General features: G+C 51.7%; 1 protein-coding gene across 1 annotated transcript in view; it reads right to left on the bottom strand.

Moving 5' to 3' along the window:
* The window catches only part of GREB1L (GREB1 like retinoic acid receptor coactivator), a 95,113-nt gene that overhangs the window by 49,770 nt on the left and 32,542 nt on the right, over positions 1–12,801 (bottom strand). The window contains exons 12-17 of the mRNA XM_064170697.1: positions 7,800–8,126; positions 6,494–6,622; positions 5,811–5,945; positions 4,250–4,447; positions 1,784–1,964; positions 269–461 (exon numbers count right to left, since the gene is read on the bottom strand). Coding sequence (XP_064026767.1) covers positions 269–461; positions 1,784–1,964; positions 4,250–4,447; positions 5,811–5,945; positions 6,494–6,622; positions 7,800–8,126 — 1,163 coding nt within the window. The remainder of the gene's footprint in view (positions 1–268; positions 462–1,783; positions 1,965–4,249; positions 4,448–5,810; positions 5,946–6,493; positions 6,623–7,799; positions 8,127–12,801) is intronic.

Raw genomic sequence — 12,801 nt, 5'->3', positions numbered from 1 at the left:
TCTAGGGCCTGGCTACACAGCAGTGCCTGCCCAGAGCGCAGGAACTGCTCACGCTGCACGTCCGGGCAAAGGCAGCTGTGCAGCTCCTGGCCTAGGGGGCAATGCTGCCACTGCCACCAGCATCCCACGGCTGTGTATCAGTAGAGAAAGCCCCCAGCAGCCAGAGAGCTCTCTTCTACCAACTGTCTCTAATACTCATCTGCTAAACTGCTTCAGCCCTGAAGCCTACAGCAAAGCACAGAGCAGGAATGAACAAGGGAACACTCACCACAGTGTCAGACTGTATCCAGTGCACCTCATTGCTGGAGCTGATCCGGGACTGCTGCGTTTGCAAGGCATAAGGGAAAGAGCTGACCTGAAGAACAATGAGGTTGAATGCTTCGAGGACCTCCCTGCAGTTAATAACTCGATCGGCCAGACCGTGACCAGGCTCGCCATGAGACAGGGAACTGGAAATGGCACTGCAGAAATAAGGATGCAAAGAATTGCCTTACTGACATCCTGAGGGTCAGTGGTTACTCTCTTCTGGCAGAAACACCTCCAAATGGTCACAGCACCGAGAGTCACAGCTCAGAAATCTCTGCAGAAGGGTGAAGAGTTTGAGGTCTCTTTGGAGATAGGGTCAGGCAGCAGTGGGGAAAATCTAAATCAAGGACCATAACCTGCTGACAGCACAAAGGTGAGTTCGTGTGCATGGGATGGGGAAAACAAAAGACAAGCCAGGACTGAGGAAACCTGTCCCTGAGAAAGGCTGCTGCATGAGAGGTGAGGTTGGGATACAAACTTACAAGCTCCAGTGGATCTTCCAGTTTGAAACAACCTGTTTCTAAAAACTGGAGAACCTGACAGCCTCCTGATGTCCTGGTCTGGGGCTCCTGGAGTTACCTTTGTCTCCAGCATATTTGGGAGTTCTGTTTTTAAAGATCATTTTTCAAAAGAGGACAAAACTAAAACCCCCAAAGACAGCAACAAAAATCTGATGGTGAGGATCAGGAAGGAGGAATGTTGCTTTGCTCCCTATTCAGCTACTCTTCAGGGGAAATACTTTCTTTGTTAGAACTCTGATCAACCCCACTAAGGTCTTTCCCCTCAGCTCACTCATGGAACCAGAGCAGAATAATTCCTCGAGTTAGCCATTTCTCTTTGCACAGCAAAGCTGTGGCTCAGTGTGAGGAGCTCTTTCTGCACAGGTGTGTATGCAGTGGTGGGGTCAGGCCTACTGCCTAGCACAGAAGGGTTTGGTTCTTCTCTTGCAGTAGCTCAGTTTTTCAGAGTGTGTGGAGTGAAAGGGCTGTGACCCTTCTGATATTACTAAAGACAAAGCCATGACGAGGCCTTGAGCAGCCTGGTCTAGCGGGCAGTGTCCCTGCCCAGGGCATGGGGCTGGAACTAGATGATTTTTAATGTCCCTCCCAAACCAAACCATTCTATAAATCTATGAGTTAAACCAGGAGTGACTTGAGAACATGGGAGAGATGTGGGGCTGAACAGAGCAAAAGGGGTGCAATGGAAGAGGCAAAGCTTAGTCTTCGTCCCCAGATCTCAGTAGCACAGCACTTACTATAAACAGCCTTGTTAGGCACCCACAAATCTGAAACCACCTCAGCAATCCTCAGCAGGGTCAGAAGCAGCTGACAAACACCATGGGCAAGCGAGCAAGAGAGACGAACTCTGGCCACAGGAGGCCGGGAGAAAGCCCTGGCTGCACGGAGGTAGCCCCCCGCAGCGCCCACTGAAAGGCACCGGCAGGGATGGGGCTCCTCGGGCAGGTGAAAGCAGCTACCTGGTCAGGTCCACGTGGGCGTTGTCGTGCACCAGCACGAAGAGGGTGTAAGGGTTCTGCTTGACGCGGCGCAGGAACAGCTCCAGCTTGCCCTGCAGCTCCCCGTCCAGCCGCACCACGTACTTCTCGGCACGCTGGTGTGCTGCCCCCTTCTCCTCCAGCCCCAGGTCCACCAGGACACCTGCCAGAAAGAATACAGCCAAACCCTGCTCCTCTGACAGCATCCACAGACACAGCATCTCTGCCGGGCTGCCCCTTGCCCACCGACAGCAGGACGCAGCACACCCCTGCAGAGCCCCGGCGGGAGGCTCGGCTCAGCGGCACCAAGAGCTGGCGAGGGCTGGGCCCGAAGGGCAGACCTGAACCTGGCTGGCACCCAGCACTGGCCCTGTCCTCTTTACTGTCTGCATTAATGGCCTGTGTGAGGGCACCCTCAGTAAGTCTGCAGGTGGCACCAAGCTGGGTGCTGTGCCCATCTGCTAGAGGGCAGGGAAGCCTTACAGGCAGATCAGGACAAGTGAGAGCCATGGACCAAGGCTCCTTGGATGGAGCTCAACAAGGCCAAGTGTCAGGTCCTGCACAGGTCACAACAATGCCATGGGAACCTACAGACCTGGGAATGTGTAACTGGAAAGCTGCAACCTGGAGGGGACCTGGGGGGGGTTGGTTGGCAGTCACTGAACATGAGCCAGCAGTGCCCAGGTGGCCAAGCAGGCCAGTGGCATCCTGGCTTGGATCAGAACCAGGGTGGGCAGCAGGGACAGGAGGAGATCATCCCAGAGGCCACAGCTCGAGTGCTGTGCTCAGCTCTGGGCCCCTCACTGCAGGAAGGACACTGAGAGGCTGCAGCCTGTCCAGAGCAGGGCAGTGAGGCTGGAGAAGGGCCTGGAGCAGCTGGGGATGAGGAGGGGCTGAGGGAGCTGGGGGGGTGCAGGTGCAGAAGAGGAGGCTGAGGGCAGACAGAGCTCATTGCTCTCTGCAGCTCCCTGCAGGGAGGTTGCAGCAAGGAGGGGGCAGCCTCTGCTGCTCGGGGGCAAGGGAGAGGAGCAGAGGAAATGGTTCCAAGCTGCCCCAGGGGAGGCTCAGGCTGGAGCTCAGGAGATATTTCTGCCCTGGAAGGTTCTCAGCCACTGGCACAGGCTGCCCAGAGCAGTGCTGCAGTCCCCATCCCTGGGGGTGCTCCAGCAGCCTGTGGAGCTGTGCTTAGGGACATGGTTTGGTGTGAGCCTGCAGTGCTGGGTGGAGGCTTGGACTGGAGGAGCTTGGAGGTCTCTTCCAACCAGATGTGCTCTGTGGTTCTGTGACTTAGCCAAAGCACTGATACACTCCAGTGTGCGACTATCGACATCTGACACTATCTAGTGTAAGACAGCACCTGCAAAGGGATATCAGAGAGCCTCTGCTTTAGTGCAGCAGAAAACTCTGTAAATGAAATGAAGAACAAAACTCCCCATCAAGTTCTGTCAGGAAGAGGAAGAGTCCTGTACTTCAGGTGTATTTTATCCTTTTCATTTTACCAGTGAAGTAGTACACAGCAAAGACAAAACCCAAGAGATGGACCACAATTGAAGCAATATGAGGGTTTCTCTGTACAGTCAAAAAGGATGTGACTGTTGTTTCAGAGCAGAGAATAAGAGGGAAAAAAGCCAAACCACTCAGAGATGCATTACTCCATCAGCTCACACTCATGTCTTTCAAATGCAGATACAAGGGATCGAAGGATAAAGCCGAAGGCAGAAGGAAAAAAGTCTCCAATTAAAAACATAAATTCCCAAAGACACCACTATCCTAAGAACTTGATTAGTCCCAGAGATGAAGAGCTAGAGAGAAGCAGACATCTCCACGGGCAGTGCTTAGCTCTATACTGTTCTGGAGACGCATTAGTCACTGCCAGAGCGGCTAACGGAGGCTGCTCGCAAGGGAGACACAGTCCACAACCTCTCCTCTACAGCTTTCTGGTTCTTGAAGCACTTGGTGCCAGCCATTGTCAGACAGATTCCCAGACAAGAGGAGTGCCCTCCTGAGCCACCATGGCAGTTACTGTGTGCCAGCAGGTGTGCACTGCCTGGGCAAGAGAGCTCCCTGTGGGTCTCTGCTAAGCCGTGTGGAGCATGTGCTCAAGTGTGTGCCTAAGTAGGATGGCACTGACAGGGCTGGGGGATGAAAGATCTGAAAGCTGCATTTGCTCCTCCACTCCCTCTCCTGACAGATGGATGCTTCTCCAGGTCCTGCACTCCTCAGCCCTGGATGCAGATGGCAATTTCTTTTGACACTGAGGCAGTGCAGCTTGGGCCCAGTTAGTGAGAGGAAGATATTTAGAGCTCACCAATGACACCAACTAACAGAGCTAACACTGAGCATTCAAAATACTCGTGGGAGCAATTTACCTCTTCATTTACACCAGACAGGATGAAATAACATCCCAAACTTGGGTTTAAGAGTCCCTTTTCCCTCCCCCTCCTGTACCTGATTGTCGAATCCGCTGAAGTGTTTGCTGCACCAGGACCTCCGAGCGGGGAACTATCACGATGAAGTCTACTTTGCTGAAGTGGCCCAGATCCAGACTCTGATTGCCACTGTCTGCAATAGCACAAACCTGGGACAAGAGCTTTCTGGCAACAGTAAGCTGTGGCTGGTAAATTTGGAAGGTATCAACACCCAAATCTAGAGTGTGTTTGAGAAAGAGAACAAAACACAAGAAGAAACATGTTTACTCTCCCCACCCTCCCAGGAAGGATGAACCTCCAAGCAGCCTGCCCCCTGCCACCAGGAAAGAAACAAAACTCCATCACCATGCTAGACCCCAACACTCTGGAGAGGTGGCTACAGATCAGAAGTACCAGCTGGTGGCTGGTCAGAAGTGGTGTTCTCCAGGGCACAGTAGTGGGACCCATTCTGTTCAGTGTCTTTATCAATGATGTGGGTGAGTGGATGCAGGCACTCTCAGCCAGTTTGCAGATGGCACTAAACTGGGAGGCAGTGCTGATGGCTGGAGGGTAGGAAAGCTCTGCATAGGGACCTGGCCAAGCTGGATTGATGGACGGAGGTCAACCATGCTGGGTCCTGCACCTAGGTCACAGCAACCTCATGAACACTCCAGGCTTGGGGCAGAGTTGCTGAAAACTGCCTGGCAAGAAAGAACCTGAGGATGCTGGTTGACAGCAGCTGAAGATGAGGCAGTGTGTGCCCAAGTGGCCAAGAAGGGTACCAGCATCCTGGCCTGGATCAGCAATGGTGTGGCCAGCAGGAGCAGAGAAGTGATTGTCCTTCTGTACCGGGCACTGGTGAGGCCACAGGTTGAGTGCTGGGTTCAGCTTAGGGATGCTCACTCCACTGAGGAGCTGGAACAGGTCCAGAGAAGGACAACAAAGCTGGGGAAGGGTCTGGAGAACAGGGCGGGGAAGCAGCAGCTGAGGGAGCTGGGGGGGTTAGTGTGGAGCAGAGGAGGCTGAGGGCAGAGCTCATTGCTCTCTGCAGCTGCCTGAGAGGAGGCTGCAGGCAGGTGGGGGTTGGGCTCTGCTCCCTGGGCTCAGGTGTTAGAAGGAGAGGAAATGTCCTGAGCCTGTGGCAGGGGAGGGTTAGGTTGGAGGTGAGGAAAATGCTGCTGCTGTATTCCAGTGTCTGCAGCAGGTGAGTCCTGTGCTCAAGGATCTCTGTTTCCCTAGCTCCTGCATATTTTCAACTTGCAAATTACCAAACCAAATGCTATGAGTGGCAGGAAAGTTTGTGGTTGTGTCAGATTTTCTCCTGTAAACTCCAGTCTGGCCAATGGATGGCTTGTCACAGAAACTACCTAGGGCAAACTTCTTCCAAACACAAAACCCCTCCCCAGATCCAGAGGCTGCTGAAGGCTACTACACAGCTCTCCTGTCTGCCAGACTGCTGCACTGCTCTGTTCAGCAGGCAGCTCTGGCGCTTGGGGATTGGCACCCTGAGTGCAGCCGTGCCCTCAGGCCCTTCTAGAGCACAGGCATTTTGATGTTTAACTAACTCCCCCCTTACTTCAGACCTGGCACAGACAGGTTACCTGGCTCCTGGGCAGAGACCATGGCCGTGGCCTCCTGAGCCGACATGCACTCGCTGACGTCTCCGTTAAAAGGGACGACGACACTTTCCCCTCGCTGCTGCAGCATCTTCTCCAGCAGCCTGTCCAGATCATCACCTAGAACACAATCAGCAACACCAAATGATCTGGAGGCTGTGTCAGAAGGCTGCTGTAGAACACTACACCCACACCTTCTCACACAGCTGAGGCTGAACCCGAGAAGGGGCAGAGGAGTGGAGACAGAGGGAAGAGAGGATGGAGAATGTTTTGAGGTTTTATTTACTGATTTGCCAGTTGAATGAATTCCCAAAAGAAGAAACCAGAGCTGAACAGCTTCAGCTCTGTGCCTTTGGAGCCAGCAGTGTCACCTGATGATTACACAGAAGCACACACTACAAACCACCTCTAAATCCTGTGCTCAAAGCACAGACAAGGCTCACACACTTACAGGTGCCCAGCCAAAGCATTCAGCAGCACAAACAGAGCTGAGAATGCTTTGCCTCAGGATAAGCAACTCACACCACGCACCCGAGGGCAACCAGCACTCCTCTGTGCTCAGAGACTGGAGAAGAGGAAAGAATACCTCTTGGTGGAGAGGGCAGAGCTGTGCTCAGGTGTGCTTTAGTGGCTGAACCCTGAAACTTCTGTTTGTTTCAGTCACTCACCTAAAGATGTGTTTCTGAAATGTGATGCCAGGAAGCTAACCTTCCCTGTGATGAGCTCGTAGCTGATCTCCTTTAAAAACTCACTGGTGGTGAGCATGCTCTCTGCAAGGGCCCTAGATTGATACTGACCTGGAGAAGGGGGAGAAAAGAGCAAAAGCCATCTTCAATGCAGTGTATAATCCACACAACCTTTTCCTCCTACAAGCATGGCCCACAGTGGTCTTCAGTCATGGATCCCACCACCTGGACCCAGTGGCCTGGGAGAGTGTGGAAGAATTTCTCACCAGTCGAGGACATAAAGTCATAAACATGGGTAACTGGCGCTGAGAACGTCCTTGGTTCCCAGCGGGGCTAGGAAATCGAGCTGTAAACAGCTGAGCACCCCACACACAGCTGCAGTGGGCAGAGACTAGATAACCAAGGGGGCTGGAGTGGGTGGTGATGGAGGCTGACCCTTAGAATGTTGTGATAAGTTAACCTATGCACACCTTCCATGTAACTCTGGACCCTCTGACTGTAACCAATCTTAAGCTGAGCACGCCTCTTGCTAGAATGCATATAAGTCACTGTATCACGGAAATAAAGGGGATTTGACCATCTAACCATATTGGTGAACAAGAGTCATCTTCCCATAGCGCTCCACCAAACGTGTTTCCCAACAGGAGAGCAGTCTCAGGTTTATTTTGCTAGTGCTGGAAGAATTAGTTCCATTGGTTTAGCACATCCTTTGCAAGCTGTTACCCCACAGTTTTCCACACATGGGTGGCAAATGATAGGCAGAGGAAGTATTTGTACCTCAGAGGGAAGGCAGGCTTCTGGGTAAATAGGAGAAGGCAGTTATTCCTGGTGTGGAACAAGGAATCACATTACTAATGAATCTGCCTGCCCAGGAAAGGTGGCGCTCATCGTTCCCTTCCACCCAAACACACCCAGGCACACACAAACTTCCCAGCCAGCAGCCAGTGTGGAATCTGACAACCAGCATGGTGAGAAGGACCATGAGAGTGTTGTGTCTGCCCTGGGCTGTGCTGTCCTGTACTGCCACAGCACAGCGGTGAGAGACACCAAGAAAGCCAAAGGCATTGTTCTGTACGGGGTCACTCGGAGGAGTTTCCTAAGGCAGCCACACAAACAGTGCCAGGCCTCGCCAGGAGCAGTCAGGCCCAGCACGGCCATCAGCAAGCAGGCTTCAAGAGGAACAGCAGACTGTGACAGGGCAGGGAAACGGTGCAAGGAGATCGGGAGGGGTTAGGAAGTGAGCAGTGGCTCAGCCTGCTGGGGCAGGACGCAGCCTGCAGAGACTCACCCAGCACCACCACGCAGAACTCGCTGCCTCTGATCTTGGACGTGCAAATGGCAACCACATAGTCTGGTAGCTTCTGCTGATGTTTCACCTCATTGAGAGACCTCAAGGTCTCCGAGATGCCCTCTGCCAAGGAGTTCTGGGTTACAACCACATGCACCAGGTCCCGGGAGACGCTGGCAATCAACCGAGCCAGCCAGGGCAGCTGCCCGGGTGACACAGCGGCACACTGGGTGCTCATCTGCAGCGAGCGCTCCCTCAGAGTGAACTCCTGCAGGGCCTTCAGCATGATCTGTTCAAATTCTTCCCTCAGAGGGATCTGGTCAGGACCTACATGGAAAGCAAGCAAACAGCAGAACGTGAGCTCACATCAAAGTGTTGCTGAGCCAGGAATGACTGTGTCCAGCTCGCTTCAACAAGCTCCTGCGCCATGGCTTTAGAGCTACAAATCCCAGGGGCTACTCAGCAGGTATCAGCCTCATGGCTTACTCTTGGCTCCTCATATTCTCTCCCATCATTTCCTTTTTCATTTTCAACAACGAGGATTCCATCTCACTGCCAGCCTTCCTACGTCCAGAAACCAGGATCACAGCATGAGCCTTTTTGCTGGGCTGGAAGGATCCAGAGGCAGCCTCCAGACGTTCTCACAGCAGAAAACCCAAACGCTTATCCTCACCCTGTGAAGCACAGCCCTGTAACTAAGACAAAGCCTGTCAAGTGCTCTTTGTTCTGCTTTTGCTCATCAGGCATGCCAGCCAGCTAAGCATGGGTGTCAATAAGCATCACAAAATCACACAACCACAGAATGTTAGGGGCTGGAAGGGCCCTCAAAAGCTCATCCAGTCGGCAAAGAGGCTGGAGAGCTGGGCAGGGAGAAATGGAATGAAATTCAACAAGGGCAAGGGGAGAGTCTTGCACCTGGGAAAGAACAACCCCAGGGATCCGTATGGGTTGGGACTTCAGGGAACTGCTTGAAAGAGTCCAGCACAGACTTCTCTTTGACTTTATTTAAGTAAGATTTGCTCAGTCAGTCTCCAAACTACAGTGTCAAGAGGTCCATGCAACCTCAGCCCTACTTTCCCCAGCCTTTGTAAACTGCATTATGAACTTGAATTCCAAGCTGGAGACAGAAACTATCCATCCCCAGCACAGCTTCAGTTAACATTTTTCTCAGCAAGATTTTTCTCATTGTCAAAGACACTTGAGAACAGATAAAAACACTGATGAACCCAAAAAAAAAGCTGATGAAGGCAGAGTGGCCACAGATTAAACTGCCAAGCTCTCATGTCAGTGCCCCAGGAGACAGCCTCATGCTCCAGCAGCTTGCTTTTGCTTTTCCATGGCAAAAGGAGGGGGCTTAAATACCAAAGATATCTAAAATGCTAGTTTGGAGGTTATGTTTTTCTGCAGAGCCAAAGGCAACAAGCAAAAAAGGCAGTGAAGAAAGGGAACCAAATGCTGTGTTGAGAGGAGGGGCAGGGAGCAGTAAAGACCCTACAGTACAGATCTGCAAAAGCTGCCCCGTGCTGCCCCAAGCCTTTGTGAGAGGGAAGCCATGCAGAGTGCTGCCGACCGCCCACCGCAGGCTGGCAGGGCAGCTCTTGATGCAAAGCAAGGGGCTCTGGTGAGTTCAGTGGCAGGCAGTATGGGTGCAATCCTCTTTATACTTCTCTGCTTTGAAGTTGTGCTAGTTTGAAGCTAGCTAGAATGTTTAGGTGAGAAGGATTAGATCACAGGCTGTGAAAGAGAAGCAATGGTGATGTCTACTTCACTCATGGGCTTGCTGAGAGGTATAAGAGCAAGAATCCAAACACAGACAAGGTAGTCAGGAGTCACTCTGTCCAGGCTGTGGGCTGCAGTCTTCTCTCTCTAACCTAACCTGATTGATCCACCTGCTTCCTACCCCCCCGGGGCCAGCCCTCTATTCTTCCTTGGGCACCAGGCAATGTCTGGGGTGAGGCAGAGGGGTGGGAGCAGGTGGCAGGGCGGTTGGGAGCCGCTCCTGGGGACTCAGGTTTCTGGGAGGGCTGCTGTGTGTCTGTATTACCTCTTACCTTGTCTATTTCTGTCTGTAACTGCATAGACTGTAACTATCTGCTTGTATCTTGTGCTAGCTGTAAATATAAGCTTCATTCCATTTCCAGAGCCTGCTGAGTCCAGTCTGGGTGATTTCTAAAGTGCATGGGGGGGGAGGGTAACACCCAAACCACCACAGAAGTGCATTTTATTTCCACCTAAGAGAAATCCTAGGTCTTTGAAGATCTCAGAACAGAAAAACAATAGACATTTATTGAAAGAGAGAGAAAGCATCTGCAGAAATGAAGTCTGTCTACAGCAGATCAACCACAGCAAAGATGATGTTATACACTGAAAGAAATAAAAGCAAGCTTCTGCTAACTGAGGGAGGTTGCTTAAGGGACAGGCTGTAGACACTGGGCATGGCAGAACCACAGAATTGTTCCTGCTGGAAAAGACCTCTGAGATCACCCAAGAGTGTGAAAATAAACACAGAAGTCAGGACCCCTGTACAAGAGCACACAGGACTGCATCCAGGTAACTTGCAAGAGAAAAACTTGAAGGAACAGTTGGTTATCAGCAAGGCACTGCTGAGGAACTAGTTTGAACTGGTGCAGTGTCCAATGCCACCCCTGGCTTCAGGCAACCTTTCTGCACCATGATCCAGGAAAATACTGGCACTAATATCAGATGAGATGGAAGACAAAATGATAGACACTGAGTTTGACTGTGAACAGTTTCAGACACTTGGACAGGAATTTGTCAGGGTTAAAAGGGATCTTTGGAAGCTTCTCTACAGAGATGAGTATGCCAGGGATCCTCCTGACTTTAGAAACTGCAAACCAAGTAAAACCCTATGATGTCTGCATCTGCAAGAGCTCTGCTCTCCATGATGGACACAGCTCTGCTCACCTAAGCACCTGCACTTTAAGCCAAGGTTTGCAAATGCCACCCATTCCAGAGAAGGAGCACACTTCATGGTGCATCTCCCAGAGAACTACTCCAACCACCCAAGACCAGGAGAACTGCTAGAATACTGCCCTGGAGTCTCTCCTCCACAGAGGGCAGAGGCTTGTCTCTGCCTGCAGCCACGGTGCACACAGCCAAAGCAGTTCAAACATTCCACATCAAGAGCAGGGAGGATGAGTTTCTAGCTCTAAGCAGGCACTTAAGAGAAGGCCTAGAAATCCCCTCCAGCTGGGAAACCAAAGCACAGACCTTAGCCTGTGTTTGCAGAGGGGCAGCGCAAGAGCAGAGAGCAGATAATCACAGCTGGTGGAAAGGGACTGCGCTGCAAACGTGGGCAGCCCGAGCACGACTGAGTGCTGCCAAAGGGAGCACAGGCAACAGCTGCCTGAGAGCAGGAGTCAGGCTGTGAAACCCCTCTGCAGCCAAACTGACTGCTTGGTCAGTCGGTACTCACTCCTCCATCACAGCCAGCAACAGTGGCTCCCAGACACCTCTTTGCCTGTGAACAGTCACAGAATCATCCAGGCTGGCAAAGCCTCCTCAGGGTGACCAAGTGCAACCTAGAACCCTACCCTACAAGACTCATCTTAAACCATAGCCCTAAGCACCACATCCAAACCACCCTTAAAAACATCCAGGGCTGGTGACTCAACCACCAGTCCTCACAGCAGGTCTCAAAGGACAGCATCAGAAATGGACTAATTTTGTGTGCTTTGACTAGTGGCATTGTGTAGACATTGTGCACTGCTAGCGAGATGTGAAACAAGGAGGCAAGACAGCATCTATCCTGTTCTGCTCCCTGCTTTTGTCTTCCTCTCACTTTCGCAATATGCTTGGAAAAAACCCAACTTTGTAGTTCTAAGCAAAAAAGGCTTCTGCGAGTGAAGTGTTAGTTTATGCCTTGGTCTCTTCCTCATCAGAAGCCTTTGCAGGTGGCTACCCCCCAGTCCTCCTCAGTCTGCTTTGATTTTCACAAGATGGGAAGAAGACTACAGGTGAGTGCAGCTGCCACAGTTCCAGCAGTTCCAAGTAACCAACACATTTCAATCCCTACGCTCTGCGTGCTTGGACTTTCCTCTCACACTGCTGGTGCCCATCTCTATACAAGGCCAGAGAGGAAACTGCCCAGCTTTGCACAGCTAAGCTAACAGGGGAGCAGCTCTATGTTCACTAGGCACAGCTCAGCTCCAGAAGCTTTGCATGAAGCCTCCTGTAGTTTGCAGCAAGTCTCCACCCTCTGCATCCATCTAAGATTGAATTTGCCCATGGAGTGTGGTCTGCTGAGTCAGCAAGCTTCAGTTAGGAGCTGATTTTTAACTGGAAATGCTGCATCAACTGCTGGTTGGATGAAATCTGCAAGCTGCTTCTACCAGCCCAGAGCCCTGAGAAGCAGCTGGCTTTAACATGCAGTCTCCACCAGCTTTCCGTGCAGGTGAGAATCTCAGTTAACAAATTTAAGGCCACTACAAGAAGGGCAACAGAAAAACATTCAGCCTGTAAAAAATAAAGAAACCCTCTGCCAGATCTAACGTGGCTCCCAGTGGCCTGTTGAGGCAGGGAATGATAAAGCAAACAGGTCACCTAAAGGGAGCAGATGGCCTCCTCCCTGCCTGTAACAATGCTGCATGGAGGAAGAAGAGCAAAGCAGAAGCCATGGGTGAAAGCTGCCCAGAGCACGTTTGCTCCCCCAGGTACCAGATTATTTCCAGCTGTGCTTTTTCAGAAGCCTTCAGACATTTCACATTGCTATTCCTTACAGATGCCCAGGGCCAGAAAAGCTGCATGCTCTTCCCACAGCTCGCTTCACCCTCCTCTGCCATAAGCAGCACCCTTTTAAGTACAGAGTTAAGGCTGAGGCTGCTGCGAGAAGTTTCCCAACACTATGCTGCATTATTCTTTAGCTTCTAAAATCTCACTGTTAATACTGTCTGGGCCTGCAAATAAGAGAAAGAAAACGTGGTTTGCTGGTTTGCTCTCAAACTTGCAGAGCCCACTTCAAAAACACCTCCAAGAATGAGCT

Source organism: Pogoniulus pusillus, chromosome 34 (assembly GCF_015220805.1).
Source record: "Pogoniulus pusillus isolate bPogPus1 chromosome 34, bPogPus1.pri, whole genome shotgun sequence".
NCBI classification, from domain to species: domain Eukaryota; kingdom Metazoa; phylum Chordata; class Aves; order Piciformes; family Lybiidae; genus Pogoniulus; species Pogoniulus pusillus.
Note: the sequence above shows the minus strand (reverse complement) of the source record. Positions and strands in the feature narration are given on the sequence as shown.